Source organism: Chlorocebus sabaeus, chromosome 18 (genome assembly GCF_047675955.1).
Source record: "Chlorocebus sabaeus isolate Y175 chromosome 18, mChlSab1.0.hap1, whole genome shotgun sequence".
In the NCBI taxonomy this organism is placed as follows: domain Eukaryota; kingdom Metazoa; phylum Chordata; class Mammalia; order Primates; family Cercopithecidae; genus Chlorocebus; species Chlorocebus sabaeus.
The window spans coordinates 49,600,471-49,621,890 of record NC_132921.1 but is presented as its reverse complement, the minus strand read 5'-3'; the positions used below and the strand labels follow the sequence as shown (position 1 = coordinate 49,621,890).

Here is a 21,420-nt window from a genome sequence, read left to right as displayed (position 1 = left end):
TTCACTAATAAATATTTGCTGAATGAATGCTTAATCAAACAATACAGAGGACTATTTTGTCTATTAAACATTCATAATAATTATAAAACTCTTAAACATGATTATTGTGACAATTAGAAATATATTAAATGAAGTCAATGAGCTTTTAAATATAATTACAGTTATTCAAGTAGGAGGAACAACTTTACCTCTCTTTTCTTCTGGTTTGACCTCTTTCACTGGTGTAGCTACACTCCAATCTTCTTTCAGGTCTTTTGTGGAAGTTCTGCTCCTATATAATGGGAAAGAAACAAGCAGTAAAGGAGCGAAGTACTTAAAGTTAGTAAAACAAATCTTAGGTTATGCTCTTCCATTGAATTTTAAATATTTGTGGTGAAACTTACTATACAATACAATATTACTAGATAGGAGACTAATACAGCAAAATTCTAATAAGTAATGGGATTTACACTTAATGGTAAATTAATAAAAACTTAAAATTAGTTACAAATGACCCAAAATGTCTTGAGAACATATTAAAGCTACATTTTTTTTAAAAAGAAATTGGTCTTTCCTAGACAGTGTTTCTATAGGACAAAGGGTATTCTGTGAGAATAATTTGGATGAGCTATTTCTGTAATTTCAGTTCAGTAGTTTCTGGGGAATCAATGTAAATTACAATGAGTAAAAATATCATTTCAGATAATAAACTTTTAGAAAAATACCTACATTAAAATGTTATTTCCTTCCTAGTAGCTACACTGTTGGAAAATACAAATATAGAACATTCATTATCATAGAAAGTTCTACTGGACAACACTAAACTATAGTGTCTTGAGAGGTGATTATAAATTAAAATGTTATTTCCTTTCTAACTAAAATTCTATATGTTGAATAATAAACCATTTCTCTGTATTTCTCTGGTCTGATTCTAGAATCCTAAACTAGCCTTCGTTATACATTTTTAAAAGTGTTTTTTCTCTGATCAAAGTTACAAGAAAATTGGTATCAACAACAAAGCAGAGAATTTTTTTGAAATTTTCATTACATTATTTTTTATTAAAGAAGTATTGTAAATTAAGAAAACTGTATACATACCAAAAAATCATAAAAATAATGTAATCCATATTTATTTATTATTCAGAGATCACATAGAGTAGTCTAATGTTATTTCAATTCTTATAAAATTAGAGTCACAATTATACATTCTGCTTTAGTTAATTGAAATTATTTTCAGTGTATTTTACTACCATTTTATATTTCTGATAGCTACAAATTATTTTTCTTGTCATTGTTCCACAACTTATTTAGCTAAGTCTGTCTATTCCAAGGTCAGAGAAATATTCTTTATATTTTCTTCCTTTAGTTTTCATATTTATTTCAAAATATTTTTGTTGAAAAGTGTATTTTTTCTCATTTGTTTTCTTTTAAAAAATTGAAAAAAACTGTCCAACATTAACTATTAAAAGTACTTTCCTTGCTGGCTTTTAACACCATTTACATGATATAGTAAATTATTACACATAATTAGATCATTTTGTGTATCTTATAAAGTTCAGTTAATTCTCGGACCTGTAAAATTCTATGCTAATTTTTCTATTTTTTTATTGAGCCAAATTTCCATAATATTAAACATTTGAAAGTGGAAACTTTAGTGGCATTTAATACATTCACGACATTGTACAACTATCATCCCGTCTCATTCCAATATATTTTCATCACTCCAAAAGAACATACCCTACTTATTAAGCAGTCTCTCCCCTTTCTTCAATGCACTCTTTCATAGCAATGACTAATCTGCTCTCTTTGTGGATGAACTTTTATGAATATTTCATAGAAATAGAATCATATAAGGGACCTTTGTGACTTTTTAAACTTAGCATAATAGTTTCAAGATTTCTCCATGTTGCAGTATGTAGAATTTTATTTATTTTAATGGTAGAATAATATTCCATTGTGTATACACAACACATTTGGTTATCTATTAATCCACTGATGGATTTGGGGATTGTGTCCACCTTTTGGCTACTGTGAATACAGACGTTATGCACATTTATATATGAATTTTTGTTTGAACATGTTTTGAATACTTTTGGATATATATCTTGGAGTCAAATTGCTAAGTGATAGCTAATTCTAGGTTTCACTTTTTGAGGAGCCAACAAACTGTTTCTTGGTGTCTAAACTATTTTATATTCACACCAGCAATATGCAAGGGTTCTAATGTTGAAGAAAATTGGAAGAGTGGGCATCCTTGTTTTGCTCCTGTTCTTAAGATGAAAACTTTCGGTCTTCATCATGGGTATAATATAAACTAAGGGTTTCTCATAAATATCCTTTATTATGTTTAATACATTCCCTTACAATGTAGTTTTATGAAAGGTGTGGGCTTGTGCCACATTTAACTAATTTTTGTATGCTAAACCACTCTTGCATTTCTAAGATAAATCTCACTGATCATGATGTATAATTTTTTTTTTTTTTTTTTTTTTGAGACAAAGTCTCACTCTGTCACCCAGGTTGGAGTGCAGTGGTGTGATCTTGGCTTACTGCAACCTCTGCCTCCCAGGTTCAAGTGATTCCTGTGCTTCAGCCTCCTGAGTAGCTAGGATTACAGGCGCCCGCCATCACGCCTGGCTAATTTTTGTATTTTTAGTAGAGATCGGGTTTCACCATATTGACTAGGCTGGTCTCAAACTCCTGACCTCAGTTGATCCACCTGCCTCGGCCTCCCACAGTGCTGGGATTACAGGTGTGAGCCACTGCGCCCGGGCATATAATTATATTAATGCGTTGCTGGACTCAGGTTGATAGTACTTTGTTGAGGATTTTGTCATTTTTTGTTTGTTTGTTTTGTTTTGTTGTCCAGGCTGAAGTACAGTGGCACAATCACAGTTCACTGTAAACTTGATCTCCTGGGCTCAAGCACTCTTCCAAACTCAGCCTCTGGAGTAGCTAAGACTACGGGCATGTGCCACCACACCTGGCTAATTTTTTTGTTGTTGTTTGTTTGTTTGTTTGTAGAGATGGGTTTTGACTATGTTGCCTAGGCTTGTCTCAAACTTCTGGGCTCAAGTGATCCTCTGCCTTGGCCTCCCAAAGTACTTGGATTACAGGTGTGAGCTACTGTGCCTGGCCTGTCATGTATATTCATGTATATTCTATAGTTTGCTTGTGATGTCTTTGTCTGGTTTCACTATCAAGTTATTGCTGGGATCATAAGATGACTTAGAAATTATTCCCTTCGATTTTTTGGAAGAGTTTGAGAAGGACTGATATTAATTCTTTCAATGTTTAGTAGAATTTACCAGTGAAGCCATGTGGTCCTGAGATTTTTTTTCGTTGGGGAAGTGTTTGATTATTGATTCAATCACATTATTTGTCATAGGTCTATTCAGGTTTTCTACCTCTTCCTGAGACAGTTTTAGTAGTTTACGTGTTTTTAGGAATTAGTCTCTTTCATCTTCGATACTTGTTGATATACATTTGTTCCTAGTATCCTCTTATAATCCTCTTTATTTCTGCAGAATCTGTTGTAGTGTCTCAAATTTTGTATTATTTAATTTGTAATTGAGTCTTCTTTTTATTTTTGGTTAGTTTAGCTAAAGGTTTGTGAATTTCATTGCTCTTTTCAAAGAAACAACTTTTGTTTTTATTGATTCTGTGTACTGTTTTTCTAGTCTCTATTTCATTTATTTCTACTTTAACCTTTATTTCCTTCCTTTTGCTAACTTTGGGTTTAGCATACTCCTCCTCTTCTACTTCCTTAAGGTATAATGTTAGGTTACTGGATTTGAGATCCCCTTTTTAAATGTAAGCATTTATAGCTCTAAATTTCCCTCTGTGTACTACTTTTGCTGCATTTTGTAAGTTTAACTACATTGTGTTTTCATTTTCACTCACCTCAAGGTGTTTTCTAATTTCCCCTGTGATTATTGCTTTGACTTACTGATTTGTAAAACATGATTTGTTTAATTTCCACATATATATGAAATTTCCAGGTTTCCATTTGTTATTGATTTCCAGTTTCATTCTATTGGGTTAGAAAAAATACCATGTATAATTTTGATCTTTTTAGTTTCATTGAAATTTGTTTTGTGGTGTAATACATGATCTATGCTGAAGAATGGTCCATGTGCAAATGAGAAGAATGTGTTTTCTGCTGTTGTTAAGTGGAGTATTCTGTATAAACTGGTTAGGTCTAGTTGGTTCATGTTATTCAAGTCTATTTATTTACTGATCTTCTGTTTAGTTATTTTATCCATTATTGGAAGTGGGGGCATTAAATTCTCAAAATCCCGTGGTAGAACAGTCTATTATTCCCTTCACTTCCATTAGTTTATATGTCTGTTTTGAGGTTATATTGTTAGGTGTGTTATATTTATAGTTTATATATCTTCTTGGTAGAATGACACTTTTATCAATGAATCAAGTCTTTTGTCTTCTGTAACAGGCTTTGATTTAAAGCCTATTTTGTGTGACATTGGTATAGTTACTCCAGCTCTCTTTTACTTACTATTTGCATGGAATATGGTTTTTCATCCTTCTGCTTGTAAACTACTTATGCTTTTGTATCTCAGGTGAGACTCTTACAGACAGAATATAGTTGGATTATCTATTTTTATCCATTCTACCATGTTCTACCTTTCAATTGGAGAGTTTAATCCATTTACATATAAATTACTGATAAGGAAGGGCTTATTTTTGCCATTTTGCTATTCATTTCCTATATTATTTATTTCTGAACTCCTCCATAACTGCCTTCTTTGTAACTAGTTGATTTTTTTCTACATATTGTTTAGTTTGCCTGTCTTTGTTTTCCTGTATTTTTTAAAGTAGAATCTTAGTGTTTATCCTGAGGATTACAATTAATACCTTAACTCTATAAAAACTGAATTAAAATCAATGTAGCTCCAATAGTATACCTATCTAGTTACATATAAAGAACTCTGTTCCTTTACATCTCTGCCCTTTCTCTTATGGTATCAGTTTCACCAATTACATAGTTATCCATTTTGTGTTCATTAGCAGAAATTTATTATTATGAATTTTATCCATTTGACCTTATAATCACATAGGGGAACAAATCAGAATTACAAAACAAAAATACACTTATACTGGATTTAACACTTACCTTTGAAGTTAACTTTATTATTGTTTATTATTTTATCATATGGCTTCCAGTTACTCTCTAGTGTCCTTTCATTTCAGCCTGAAAGACTACTTATAGGATTCTTATAGAACTGGACTGCTAGTGATACACCCCTTTGGTTTATCTGAGAATGCCTTAATTTCTCCTTTCTTTTTGAAGGATACGCTTGCTGGATTCAGAATTCTTCATTGGCAGTTTCTTTTTTTCCTTCTGGCATTTAAATGTGTCACCCCACTGCATTCTGACTTCCACAATTCCTAATGAAAAATTCACTGTTAATCTTACTGAGGGTCCCTGGTACATGAAACGTTGCTTCTCTTGTGCTGTTTTCAAGATTCTCTTTGTCCCAGGCATTTGACACGTTAACTAAAATGTATATTGGTGTGGATCTGTTTGACTTGATTGTATTTGGAGTTCACTGAGTTTGATGGATGCATAGATTTAAGTCTTTATCAAATTGAGGAGTTTCTTAGCCAGTGTTTCTTCAAATATTTTTTCATTCTCTATCCCTTTCTTCTCACACTTTTTGACTGCTATTATGCTTGATGGTATCCCTTAGGCTTATTAGGCACTTTTCATTTTTCTTTATTCTCTTGTCTTTCTTCTTTCTTAGACTAGATAATCTCTATTAACCTATCATCAAGTTCACTGATTATTCTGACTGCTCAAAGCTGCTACTGAACCCTTCTAGTGAAGTTTTTAATTTCGGTTAGTTTATTTTTTGGCTCTAGAATTTTTTATTTTTTTTTTTCTTTTTCAGACAGAGTCTCACCTGTCGCCCAGGTTGGAGTGCAGTGGCACGATCTTGGCTCGCTGCAACCTCCGCCTCCTGGGTTCAAGCGATTCTCCCGCCTCAGCCTCCTGAGTAGCTGGGACTACAGGTGCATGCCACCATGCCCAGCTAATTTTTGTATTTTTTTTTTTAGTAAAGATGGGGTTTCACCATATTGGCCAGGCTGGTCTTGAACCCCTGACATGATCTACCCACCTCAGCTTCCCAAAGTGTTGGGATTACAGGCATGAGCCACTGCGCCCTGCCTAGAATTTCTATTCGGTTAATTTTTATAATTTCTCTTGAGATTTTACATTTGTTGAAACATCACTTTTCTGCTTTAGTTATTTGTTCAGGGTTTCCTTTATCTCTTTGAAGATAATTTAAGCCAATTGATTTATCTTTGTCCAGTCAAATTTTGGGTTCCTTTGAGAACAGTTTATGTGAATTTATCCTTTTTCACTGTGAATGAGCCAAACTTTCTTTTCTTTGCATTCTTCATATCTACTTTTTGAAAACTGGACATTTTGAATATTTTAATGTGAAATAAAAACCATATTACACCATTGGATTTGCTATTTCTGTCTGTAGTGGGTTATTGTTTGTTTAGTGACTTTTAGGAACACTCTTTCATAACGGCTGTATTATTTGTCATGTGTAATCATTGAAATCTGTTTCCTTAGCTTACTGGTGAGCTAGTGTTTTGTGTGAGTTCTCTTAAATGGCTGGCAACAAAAGAAAGGAAAAAGAAAAACAATACTTTCCAATCTTAGCAGATTTGGTCTGCCTTAGGGTAATCCTTCCAGGCTTGCCTAGGCTGTTTACAACACTGACTCTGTCTTCAATTCCTGCCTATGCAGATCTTAAAGGTCAGCCAGAAGTAAGATTTGGATCTTCTCAGTATTTTTTGAACATTTTTCCAGCCCTCTGTGCTCTTTCAAATCTCCAGTATATTGAGAGATTTTCCTTCATGTATCTATCTCTTTTTCCAACCTGTTTTTTCACAGGAATTTTGGTCTGGTTAATGCTTGTCCTAGCTGTTATCTATAGCCTCAGGCTGCTGTGGCAAGTATATGCCTTTAAACGCTTTTTGCAAACACTGCCTGTAAGTAGCCCCAGCCTTGTGATTGCTCCAAGTCAAGCAAAGTCCTTATGCTAGTCTTTCCAGGAGCTATCAGACCACTCAAACACAATTCTTTGAGAATGATGTTCCTATTATTCCCTCTGGCACTAGGAATCTGCACCACAGGTGTGCACGGCTTTCTTTCTAGCTGCCACCAGTCTGAAAGCTGGAGAATGCGGAGCAGGCAAATTACAATGCCACAGTGCTCTCTTAATGCAATGCAGCAGCTTCCTTCCTCATTGAATTTTCCCCGACTGGTTATTAAATTTTTACTGGATTCCAGATTTCTGCAAAAGTCGATTCTGAGCAATGTTTTTGCAAATTTTATAGTTGTTTTTGTGGAGGGATGGAGCTCTGGAGATCTCTATTTTGCCATTATCAGTGATGTCCTAATTCTCATATTTTAAAAAATATATTGTAATATCTATTGTGAAAAATCTTGCATTCAATTTTCTATTCCTTTTGAAGTTAAACTGGATTATAGCAGATGACTGAAATTTTGACATTAAAAATAAAATAGTTTTAAAAAGCACGAAATTTTCTTACCATTCTTCAAAAGAAGTTTCAAACTGTCAAAACAAAAGATCTCAATAAAAATCAAATCTTAAACATATTAACAAACAGTGAATAAATGTCACTTAAACTTGTCAATTCTCTACTTCACATATCTCTACTTCACTATATTTTTGTCTACTTATACTTTCATGTAAACCAAAAATAAAATTCTAAGCCCCCCAACTGACTGAGTAGTTCCCCCCAACTCTTGGCCAAGGAGACCCCAAAAAACCTAAAAAACTAGTTAAGGACATGATGGGAAAGGGGATTAGACATGCCTCATTATGACCTCCTGCCTTTGTAATCTAGACACAACCGACCAGCTTTAAAATTAAAACAGAAATCTTAAGATAAACAAAAAAGACTCTTTGTAGCAATAATATACCAAATTCCCACCTGATTCTGATATAGCATCACATGACAGATAACAGGTAACAGATTTCAGACACAAAACAGATAACAGATTTCTTTTTCTTGAAAGAAATCAAAGTATTTCACTCCAAAATATATTTCTTTGACATATTCCGAAACGGTCCTGCAAAACCGTCTTTTGTGGCAGAAATTTGCATACTGTAGAGAATCTCTTGCCCTTACTAGGTCCTTTTTAGTGAGCCTGACATCTCTCAAGGTCTGATATGAGACATTCACCATCTATTCTCTCTGAAGCCTGCTACCTGGAGGCTTCATCAATATGACAAGAACTTTGGCTTTTTTTTTTTTTTTCTTTTTTTAATGGTGAATTCAACAATTCAGGCAAGTCATATCTTTCAACCAATTATCAATCAGGAAACCTGAATTCACCTATGACCTGGAAGTCCCCATTTATAGCTGTCCCACCTTTCCAGGCCTAACCCAATGTATAACTTGCATGTATTGATTTATGTCTTTCCCTGTAACTTCTACTTCCCTAAAATGTATAAAATGAAGCTGTAACCCCACCACCTTGGGCTCATGCTCTTGGGACCTCCTGAGGCTGTCATGGACCATGGTTTTTAACCTTGGCAAAATAAACCTCTAAATTGATTAAGACCTGTCTCAGAAACTTATTGGTTTACAGTTGTTTCCCAAGAAGTACACAAATCTCCTATCTATTCATATTGTTTTATTCTTAACCCTACCTAATTGTTCTGACCTTTGTCTCTGTGATTCTAAATCTTACACATTCATCAAGGGACAGTTCAAATGCTATTTATTCCCAAAAGACTTTCCTAACTGTCAGAAGTACATGACATCTATTGAATTTTAATGTGTTACCAAAGAGTAGTGAATACAAAATTACACATGAGTTCACATATTTAGTTTTCCATAATATTATGCCTTTTCTGGCCTATAAAGTCATTGGCAGGGGTTATTTTCTACAGATATATTCTAAGAGTACCTTGGGTCGTACAAGTCATAAATTATCAAAAATGCAAAACCAGAATGTTACAGGTTTCATAGATTATTTCTAATTCAAGATGTTTATTTGGCATACATGATTACTTCTCTCTAGTTCCCATATCCTACCAAAATCTGAACAAAAAAATTATATGATATATATGTGTATGCATGTATGTGTGTGTAAACACACACCCATTCACATTAATATATACATATACAGTCATGGGTCACTTAATCACAGTGATACATTCTCAGAAATGCATTGCTAGGCAATTCTGTCATTGCGCAAACATCATAGAGTATATTTATACAAACCTCAGTGGTATAGCCTGTTGCTCCTAGGTTACAAACATGCACAGTGTGTTACCATACTGAATGCTGTAGGCAAGTATAGCACAATGTATTTGTGTATCTAAACATATCAAAATATAGACAAGGTACAGTAAAAATACAATAATGTAATCTCATGAGACCACTGTTGTATATGTGGTACATCATTGATCAAATCATGAAAAAGACTAAATTCATATACATAATAAAAAAACTGATGAATGCAATTATGTTTAAAATCCCAATAGATTTTTTCATATAATATGACAAGCTTATTCTAAAATTTATGGAAGAGCAGTGTATCAAGAATACCCAAAGAACTCTAAAAAGGTAAAAAGAACCACCACATCAGATATCAAAACATATTATGACTCATGTAAATGAGTGAAACCAGATATTGGCATAGGGAGGTAAAATTGACCAGTGGGATGGAAAGGGCCAGAAATAAGTAAAATCATGTATGAAACTTTGATGTATGATGCATATGGTATGGCTGATTTATAAGAAATGACTGGATTTGAAATGAAATCAATGTAGAAAAACTAATTTTCCTTAAAAAGTAAAATTAGCCATCTATTCCATTCATATGCAAAAAGAAATCAATTTCACATTGTTAAGCAAATCTCCTAAGAGAAACTAAAAATTTAGTAGCTATAAAGTAAAACTGTCACAGGATTGTGGTATGGAAATTCTTCTTAAACAAGACACAAATCACTTAAAAGCAAAAGTAAAGTGATAAATTTAATTACATTAAAGTTAATAAACTAAAAAGACACGTCACAAACTGAGAGAAAGTGTTTACAACACATACAACTTACTAAAGGTAACAAGTTCCTACAAGTCAATAAGAAAATACAAGTAAACCCAAAAGAAAATGGCAAAAGATAAATTGGCATTTTGCAAAGAAGAGAATAAAAATTCAGTGAGCATGTTAATAAGATTCTAAACTAATTAATAATCAGGAAAATGTTATTCCTTGATTTTGGAAACTGGCATTCACAGTCCTGCATAATGCAGAAACCTACATGACGTTGATTTACATGGCAGTTCTAAGAAGCCAGTTGAAGTTGAAGTATCACAAGAGAGTCAGGGGAAAATTGGTTAAGAGGCACTTCAGTAAATTGTGATATAATTATCCAAAACTTCTGAAGTCTTCAACAAGTTAGCAATAATTAATATTCTCAGTTTGGTATTCTTTATAGCTCAATAGAAAATCATTTTATAAAAATAAAACATTATTACTCAAAATGTTTGAAGCAGAGTGCAATTTCATATGAAGAAACGTTTTAAGGTAATATATCAAAACACTACCTTAGCAACATTGTTTAGAAGTAACAAAGAAATAATTAAAAAATTATTTTAGTCAGTCTTTCATCTGATATTTGGAGGCAAAATTTCTGGTACCTAGCATTTAAACACTATTTGTTCAGGATACTGAAGCAGTTAACACAGAGAAGGCCTACAACTCCAGAGAAACATTTAAAGTCTTACATTAATAACTGCCTATCTGAAAAATTTGGACAAATTTTAGAAGTTTCTCAAAGTCACTTTAAATTATTATTTTAAATAAAATACCAGATTATAATTAAGCTTAGAATTTCACTTGTCATAAATAATTGTGGTATGTAGACGCTTTGATTAAAATATCTAATATAATAAATTATATCAAACTAAACACAAGACTGCATACAATTCTTATTTCTGATTTTATCAAAATAGCAAATGAAAACAAAGGTGGAGGGGGAGCTAAAACTGCCCGATTGGATGTAGTTTAAAAAATTATTACATTATAGGGGAAATGAAGCACTTCATTTACTTACAGCTCTAAGCCATATTGCCCACAAACTTTTGCTTGATAAATCTAGCATTTTCATTGTCCTTCTTTATTTAGCTCTATATTTTTATTGGAAATTATTACCAAATATTTAAATATCTAAATGATACTGTTGAGATAAAAAGTATTCACAAAACCTTCGTTTTCCACTGCAAAAATAAGAAAATAATTAACCTTATGTTAGAAATATTTTTTTAATGGATGATAACAAGTGCTAGTAAGGATGTAAAGAAATTAGAACCCATTTATATTGCTGGTAGGAATTTAAAATAGTTGGGCTATGGAAAATAATTTGATGGTTTCTCAATAAGTTAAATATAGAATAATCACATGACACAGCGGTTCCACTCCTAGGTATATACTCAAAAGAACTGAAAACAGGTACTTAATCAAATCCTTATATTATGTAATATATAATTATATAATACATACTACATGCATGTTCATAGTGGCCCTATGTACTATAGACGAAGGTGGAAACAACCCAAATGACTATCAACAGTTGGACAGATACCAGCTGTAGTATATGTACACAATAGAATATTATTCAGCTACAAAAAGAAACAAATTACTGATACATACTACAATGTGGATGGACCTCCCACATTATGTCAAGTGAAAAAAATGCAGGTCACATATGGTATGATTTGATTTATACCAAATATCCAGAATAGATCTAGCTATCAAAATTGAAAATGAAAAAAGGAAAATTATCTCTATTTGCAGATGACATGATCCTATAAGCAGAAAACCTCAACGCTAAACAAAAAACCTGTTAGAACTAATAAATGAATTCAGTAAAGTTGCAAGATACAAAATCAATGTACAAAAATTAGTAGCATTTTTATACATGAATAATGATCTAGTTGAAGAAGAAATTAAGAAAACAGTCCCATTTATAATAGCATAAAATGCCTAGGAATAAGTCTAATCAAGTAGCTGAAAGATTTGCACACTAAAACTATAAAACATTAATGAAAGAAATTGAGCATGATGCAAATAAATGAATAAATAGGTGTTCACAAATGGGAAGAATTAATATTGCTAAAATAATCATAGTACTCTAAGCAATATGTAGATTTAATGCCATGTCTATCAAAATTCCAATGACTATTTTCACAGAAATAGAAAAAGAATATAAAATTAATATGGAACCATAAAAAACACCAAAAGTCCAAAACAATACTGAGGAAAAAATGTAATGTTGGAAGCATCAGACTTCCTGATTTAAAATTATATTACAAAGCTATCATAATCAAAACAGTATAGTCCTGGCATTAAAAACAAAAACATAGACCAATGGAATAGAATAGAGAGTCCAGAAATAAGTTAAAACATAAATGGACAACTAATTTTTGACATGGGCATCAAAAGGACACAATGAGGAAAGAATAGTCTCTTCAATAAATGATGCAGGGAAACTGAATTTCTATCACCAACAGAATGAAATTGGATCTTATCTTAAACAATATACAAAAATCAATTCAAAATGGATGAAAGACCTAAATGTAAGATCAGAAGCCATAAAACTCCTAGAAAAGAACATAGAGGAAAACTCCTTGACACTGGTCTTGACAACAACTTTTGGGAATCACACCAAAAGCTCAGACTTCAAAGACAAAAATATAGAAATGGAACTGCATCAAACTAAAAAAAAATAAGAAAAGTCCAGTTACATACCGGGAAAAAATAATTGGAAACCACATATCTGATAAGGAGTATATATGTAAAATGTATTAAAAACTCTTAAAACTCATTAGCAAAAACCAAATAATCTGTTTTAAAAATGGGCAAAGGACATGAAGAGATGTATCTTCAAAAAATGCATACATGGCCAACAGGTATGCAGAAAGGTGCTCAACATCACTAATCATCAAGGAAATGCAAATTAAAACCACTATGAGATATCACGTCACACATGTAAGGATGACTACTATAAAAAAGACAAGAGATAAATGTTGGTGAGGGTGTGGAGAAAAGGGAACCCTAGTACAACTGTTGGTGTGAAGGTAGAATGGTACAGCCATTAGAGAAAACTGTATGGACGTTCCTAAGGAAATTAAAAGTAGGACTACCACATGACCCAGCAATTCATCTTTTAGGTATACACCCAAATGAGATGAAAGCACCAGTTCGTAAAGATATCTTCACACCCATGTTCACTGCAGCATTATTCACAATAGCCAAGATATGGAAACAGCCTGAATATTCATTGATGAATAAGTGAATAAAGTGAATAAAGAATAAAGTGAATAAAGAAAATGTAGGGGGTGTGCTTGTGTCTGTGTGTGTGTGCCCGTGCACACATGTATGTGTGTGTATGTGTTTATGTGTGTATGTCTGTATGTGTATATATACATATATATGTGTATATCTGTATATACAGATATACACACACATATTAGCTATACACATATATATACATATATACACACACATTAGCTATACACATGTGTGTACATATATATACACACACGTATATAGCTAATATTCAGCTTTACAAAAATGGAGAGCCTGTTATTTGCCACAACATAAATAGCTCTGGAAGACATTATAAGAAAGGAAATAAGGCAGACACAGAAAGAAAAATGTTGCATGACCTCACTTACATGTGGAATGTATTTTTTTAGGGAGTTCAAATACACAGGTAGAGAATGAAACACTGGTTCCCACAGGTGGGAGTCGGGAAGAGGAAATGCAGAGATGCAGGTCAGAGGATACAAAGCAGCAGATACGGAGTATGAACAAGTCTAGAGATCTAATGTAAAACATGAGGACTAAAGTTAATACAATTGTATTATATTAGGGATTTTTGTTAAATAAGTAGGTATTTGCTGCTCTTGTTACAAGGATAAGGCACTATGTGAAATATATGAGACTAACATAGAGATACGTTAGCCGGCTTCACTACGGTAACCATTGTACTACTATACTATCTATGTGTCTGTCTATATGTATCTCAAAACAGCATGTTGTAAACCTCAAATAAACACAATAATATTTATTTCAAAAGAAAGCAGACCGGTAGTTGCAAGACTTGGGTTAAAAAGAGAATTAGGAGTAAATTCTTAATGGATATGGGGTTTTATTCTGGAGTAGTGAACATGCTTTATACGTGAACTCCCTATGCTATTTTCTCAATTGTTCTGTAGGTCTAAAGTGTTTTAAAAGATAATTTATTAAAAAAAACAATAAAGTAGAGGACCATAAAACATCTAATTCAAGGAAAATATGTTTTAATAAAGCAAAAGAATATGGCTGAGGCTTTTGGGACACGGACGTAAATCAAATCAGATTCATATGAAACCTCAAAGTTTTCATTAGAATTATGGCATCTTAGACTAAAAACCAAGAGACAGTTTAAAATGCAAAGAAGTTTCTGAGCTCTCAACTTATAAGAAGCAGGAAGAAGTTTGAGAGAGGAACTCAGATCCATTTTCTACAGACATGAAAGTACCTCTGGAACCAAGAGTTCACAGAGTAAATCAAAGAGGCAGTGAGAAACACAGACCAGGAAATTATTCCCAATGAGCAGGACTGGGTTCTAATACAAAAAATAAAAAAAAATAAAAATAAAAAAAATAAAAAATTCATGGTCCTAGATTTGGGGAACCTGATGCCACATGGTGATGAAATGCAGAATTATATGGATCAGTGAAAGCCCTGTGTCTTCATTCTTACTCTTTTTGAATGAAGGGTTTATTGTGATTATTCTATCCCTTCTTCACTGTGTGTACTAAGTATGCAGGAGCAGTATTTGACTTGTCACTTTGGGCCATAGATCTGTGGGTCAAAAGAAGTTGCACACAGGGAACTTCATCTGTATCAGATCTGTCACAGAACATGTAATTATGGATCTTCATGATACCATAGTGATATAAAACTGCTTTAAGAAAAGGTCATTGTAGTTTGCATTTGGGGAGCAGTATTAATGATGTGGCAATGGACTGACAGATTGCTACCTAAATTGTCCCCCTATAATCTTGTCTCCTGGATCCGTATCTTCTCTAGTACTCTCCTGCATTAACAGTGGGATTGACTATGTGCTTTGCTTTGGTCAGCAGGACTTCAGCATATATGACACAAACAAAGCTTTGTTAAGCACTTGTCTGTTGAGATTTGTCCTCTTGAAATATGCTCTAGCAGCCAACAACCATGTGAGTGAGACCATTTTAATCATTATTCCCAGTTGTGCTACCAGATGTGTATATCCACATGATTGGCCCCAGGCAAGAAGCAGCAAAATTGCCCAGCTGAGTCCAGAACAAATGGCTGAATGGTAACCGCATAAATGCTTGTGTTCTAGCCACAAAATGTTGGAGTACATGTGTATATGTATGTATGTGTGTGTGTACCAAAAGATAAAAGAAGAAAAGATAAATGGTTACCTTGCTCAAAGTATTTTCATTAGAATGGGGAAAAATTCTAGGCTGCAAAGAGTAAATGAGTGATTGGGAGGTGTGGAATTAAAAATACTAAATATAGGCAACTTTCAGATGCTATGTGGAATGGAGAAAGAAAGACAAGGAGAGATATTTAAAAGTCTGCATAGAACTTTAAAATGTTCTTAAGAATAGGAGATACATCAGTATCTCAGTATCTTCAATGTGGACAGGAGTTAAGAAAAAAAGGAGATTTTAAAGACAGAATCCTGACAGAAGACACAACTGATGGAGCAAGATCTTTGCAAAAGTAGAAGATGCAATGCAGTAAGGGGAACAGCTCTAGGTGGGTGGGGGACAAAGAGAACAATATTTGTGAAGTTCAGAGATGTTCAGAGGTGAGATAACAACTGTTTGAGACATTTCTGTTGTAGCTCTTTTTTTTTTTTTTTTTTTTTTGCAAAGAAAGGAATGAGCTGTGAGGTAGAAGATTTAGAGGTTTGAACAAAGAAAGATTGGAGTAGCCACTACAGACTACTAGAAAAATTTCAGTTGACAAACAATAATTTCAGAGCACTATATGATATACAATTGAGGTTGGGGACTATGGTTACATAATATCTCAAATTTTGTGTAATGTTCTCCAGTACCATTCAGCAGACCACGGTGGGAGTGGGGATGGCAGATCATCAGAGACATTTGGGGTTGGCATTTTGTCAGACTACAAGGATGACAGGATAAAAAGTAAAGGACCAAATACACCTATTGATGAATGTTTAGAGAGATGAATTGATTAGGCAAGAAACTAAAGGAAAATAGGAACCACAGAATAGGAAAGTAGATATATCAGTGTTTGAAGTGCTCATAAGTTTCAAGTTAAATACAATAGAACTAATAGAATGAGAGAACTCAAAGTATGAGAAACTTAGTAAAGAGTCAGGTGTTAAATGTTATGTTTCAGAGTTAAAAAATAGATATGAAGTGGTATAAATAGAGCCAAGTTTTCCAGTGAGAATGACAAACATTTTAACATTCATGTCTTTGGTCTCAATAGCTGACACACTGTCAAGAACACGATGTCATGGCACAGTGCTGAACCAGGTGTGCTTAGAGCTCAGATACACCTGGTCTGGATGCTGGCTCTGCCACTGACATTGGATCTTGGGGGAAATCAGCCTCTGAAATCATTTTCCTCATCTGCAACTGGAAATAATGGCAGTTTCTATCTCATAAGGTTTTAGTAAGAATTCAATGAAATTATGCATATTAAGTGTCTAATAAGTCTGTATTTGGTAAACATTTTATAAATATTAGCTTTATTATCATTGTTGATGTTATTAATTTTGTACAATATATTGTTAACATTTTAAAGAATGCTTTTTAAATACTTTCTCTCTGTGTTGTTCTTTTAAATTACAGTAGCATCCTAATGACTGATATTGATTAAATGAAGAGGAAAATTTTAATTCTGTAGAGCTTACTCTAAATTAAATAAAACTATTTACAGCCTAGGCAGTCTAAGAGAATAAGGTAGAGGAAAAAATAAAACATAATCTTTTGTTTGTGTGAGAAGATATTCAGGTGATTATTTTTATCATTGTGTGATGTTTCCAGATTCTTTGCAAAAATAAAATATAGGGAAAATTTTCATAGTAACTCCACTCTGAAGAGTTTTTCTTTGGAGATTCAAATTGCAATTAAACTGGAGTGGATAGAAAAGTCCGTGGCAGATGCATTGCTGCTAACCACAGGCGTCAGAGTGTTCTGACTACACTGGAAATCACTGTGGACAGAAAATTGTAAAAGACCGATCTGTCACTCATTTAATGTATGTTATAACCAGGGTAGATGTAACCTTTATAATTACTTATAGAATTTTATCTAATGGGCCTGACGTGGTGGCTCATGCCTGTAATCTTAACTTTTTGGGAGGCTGAGGAGGGAGGATTGTTTGAGGCCAGCAGTTCAAGCCCAGCATGGCTAACATAGTGAGACCTCAGCAAGAGGGGTTTAAGTAAACTTACACTTGGCAAATACCCCTTTCTCTTTTGCTTGTTGCTAGGCCCTTCATTGGCCAGCCTGTCCTTCCTCATCATTGCACCAAACTTTTCTAACAATTAGAGTCATAAGACATGAGATTTGGGTAATTTAGAGAGATAATTAAGCCAGTTGCCTGCTTTGACCTCTAACATTAAAATCCAAAGGAATTCAGATGATCTACAACTCAAAAAAAGAATTTTGTGCAATTCATTATGGAGATGTATATACACAGATATAATAACAGCTTTATTGAGATAATTTACGTAGCTTAGAGTTCATGAATGTATACAAATCCACAGTTTTTAATGTAATGGCGGAGTTGTATAACCATTACCATAATCACAGATGACCACATATTATACGTAACTGGGGTGAAGCCTCCAGCTGGTAACGACCAAGCATTGTTCCTCTGCCTTGCTTTGACCTCTGCCTAACCCCTGGAAACTGGTGAAAGGGTGGTCCAGCACCAGATATGTTACCAGACAGGCCTGGGACTGTAGGTAATGAATGAATATGTGTTCACAAAGATGTATATACAGATACATTTATAGACAGGAAAATGTCCCACTTCCTCTCATTTTTTTTTACAGTCAGTTGACAACTTTACTGGGTAAAATGTTAAGTGACAAAAACGTTGAGAAGAAATGTCCCTTTTCTGCATTTCCCTCAGGCATTCTGGAGGAAAAATGCACACAGCACACATTCATATTTAGTATTTTCTGCAGGTAATTATTCATTTTAAATATTTAAAAATTTTCTCTATTTGTAATTTTTGTGGGTACATAGTAGGTGTATATATTTATGGGGAAAATGTGATGTTTTGATCCACGCATGCAATGTGAAATAAGCAGGCATAGACAGACAAGCATCACATGTTCTCACTTTCTTGTGGGATCTAAAAATCAAAACAATTGAACTCATGAACATAGAGAACAGACGGATGATTACCATTTTAAGTATTTCTTACACACATAACTCACTTTATGTGACATGAGGAATTATGCTTAGGTTAACTAATTCTGAATTATGACCTTTACTTATTTGGAAATAATACATGCTATTAGCTTTGATTTCAAAAAATCAGAAGCTATCTTTTAAAGAGTTCTATCCAGTTGTGCCTGCTTAATTTTATTTTTGAGGAAATGTAAGTTCCTATGTCAATGTAAGGTTGTCTAATATTACCAACATTTTTTGGTAATATTATTGCTTTTTGCTAATATTATCACATTTTCCCTGTGATAATGGGAAGATTTTTTTTCTTATTGTGATAAAAATTTTTATCAGAAAAAAATTTTTCATCTTTCAAAAAGATAGCTGGCCACCAGTTCATTCTTAAAATATTAGTTCAAATACTGCATAGATTTGAACTAAATATCTCATGGATAGTCCTCATCATTGCACCAAACATATTACTTACATTCTATTTACCAGTTCAACACTAGCAAATCTAACTGCACAGTCAATAATAAAACAAAATACGATAATTTTTAAATATAGAAAATAGAAAATCTACAAAATAACCTTGAAAATTAACAAAAGTTTGTCATTAGCATTTATTTTGCAATGAATCTCCTTTCAGATAAAACTTGTATTTATTTACTTATAAACAAATTATTATCATTATTGAAATTTTGTCTAGAAGTATACTTATCTAGCATTGTTATTTTGTGTGTTTCTTCTCAAAATACCAATCAATATTCTCTGAAATGAGAATTAAGATCTCCCCAAGGATATAAAACAGAGGCTGAATGGACTTTGGAGTCAGATGGAGCTAAGTACAAATTCTAACTCTAGTGCTCACTACCTGTGTGATGTGTACATATAAGGTATTTGACTTTTCTACGCCCTAGAATTCTCACCTGTACAGGAGAATTTCTATAAAGGGCAAAAAAACAAAAATTAGATATTTATTAAATGCCTAGAAAATAGGAGATGTTAGGTATATAAATCAACCTCATATATGGAGTGGATAGGTGTCTCAGATGTATGCAGAAAAGAAAGGTTCTGTTTCAGCTCATTTACTTTTTTATTCAACAGACAGTTATTGAGTGCCTACTATTTATCTGGCACTAATCTAGGCTCCAGAAGACAATACTAAAGAAGTCAGTCCTGGTGCTTCTCCTTTTTTGAGGTTTTTCAATGTATTTACATGAGAATAGCTCTTTTTTCAGCTTTTTAAAAGACAAGATGTAAAATACCTTGGCTTATTTTGTAAACTATTTTATCTAAGGTAATATTTTACCTGGTCTATTATCCATAGTGTCTAACAGTTTATCAACTGTTCAGAGCACTAAGTTGGATTCAGGAAAGAATATGGGCTTTGAAAACAGACAGAGGGTGTTTGAATCCCAATTCTGCCTTGTGACCTTGAACAAGTTGCTGAGCTGTTTTAAATGACTATTTCCCTATCTATCAATTAGGTATAACAACCATTCAATAGTAGTTTTGTAAGGTCTAAGAGCAATAATGTAGTAAAACATAATGTCTGACTTATATTAGGTTTTTAATCAATGGTAGCTGTTATAATTATTTATTAAAATACCCGTTTTAATTATTAAAATACCATTATACCACTTTAATAAATGGTAGTTGTTATAATTATTTATTAAAATACCTATGATTTTTATCATTTTTAACGACATGGGTAATTGTTAATTAAATCTCATAGGAAGTATACAGCATATCATAGCAATACATATTCATTTATTCTCTTTATTTCCTTGCCATAGTCTTCAAAGCCCAGGACACCATCAGTCCTGTAACCTATAAAGCATTCCTGAAGGGGTAATCTGATTTGGAGAAATATAGAAACAACAAAGGTAACAATGCTGATATAGAATGATACAAAAAATACAGAAGTAACAATGACAAATATATATTGAGTGCATATCATTTGCTGGTACTTGTTCTAACATAATATCATTATCTCTTCATTCCCATCTAAGGTCACTCTAAAGCCTGCCATCTTGAAGACTGTACTCTAATGATCTCTAACAAAAGAGGTGACATCCTGGACTGAGAATTGTGAGTGGCCCATCAGAATGTTTGCTGAGCCAGATCCAGTAACAGGGAAAAGAAAAAAAAAAAACAGCACAGGTCTCTGGAAAATCGATCCCCCATATGAGCAGTCTAATTCTGCATTAGTTGTTCAGAAATATAACCTTAATAAAAGGTATGAGAAGTGGTATTTTTTGTCATTCTTAAATCATCCTTTGAAAATAATTGCCTTTCAAGATTGAACTCCCTTCAGAATAATAAAGGCAAACTTTTAACAGGTTAAAAAGACATAGAATCATTATGTTCCTTTTCAATAGAACTATTAAGCATTTCTTTAGAATAAAACAACTCATTAAAAAGGGCACACTGTCCTTTTATACACCAATTTAATCATCTAATCAGTTTAGTGTCCCAAAAAGTATGTAAATACTACTTAATTTACTAGTCAAGTTGGCTTATGGAAATTACTACTTAGCATGATTGCCTCTGGATAAAGAACAAACAGGTAGGAAAAAAAACATCGATTTAATAAGGTCGTTTCGCCCTTCTGGAGTGAGACTATCAAAAACATGTCTAGACTAGTAAATTATGCAACTGAGCAAAGATTCTTAAAAAGCATTCCAATTATCATTTTAAAAGTCCAAAGAGTTTTCTGGGTTTTTTAAGTAACCAACCCTTAGAGTGTCTATAAAGCTTACCAAAATATCAGCATTTTAAATTAGTCTCTTACCCTTTTCAAATGCTCCTGTATTTTGGACTCCACATCTTGGATGTGTGAAATCATTTTGTTGACACAAGGTGCTGGGATGTTTACTACAGCACAGCTGTGACGTCGGCATGGGTAGCTAAAGTAAATGCCTTTATTCACCCCTAAAG

General features: G+C 33.2%; 1 protein-coding gene across 1 annotated transcript in view; it reads right to left on the bottom strand.

The window, feature by feature from the left end:
• The window catches only part of CCDC178 (coiled-coil domain containing 178), a 483,946-nt gene that overhangs the window by 424,952 nt on the left and 37,574 nt on the right, over positions 1-21,420 (bottom strand). Inside the window, exons 5-7 of the mRNA XM_073006503.1 lie at positions 21,275-21,414; positions 7,573-7,595; positions 189-271 (exon numbers count right to left, since the gene is read on the bottom strand). Of these exons, the coding sequence (XP_072862604.1) occupies positions 189-271; positions 7,573-7,595; positions 21,275-21,414 (246 nt within the window). The remainder of the gene's footprint in view (positions 1-188; positions 272-7,572; positions 7,596-21,274; positions 21,415-21,420) is intronic.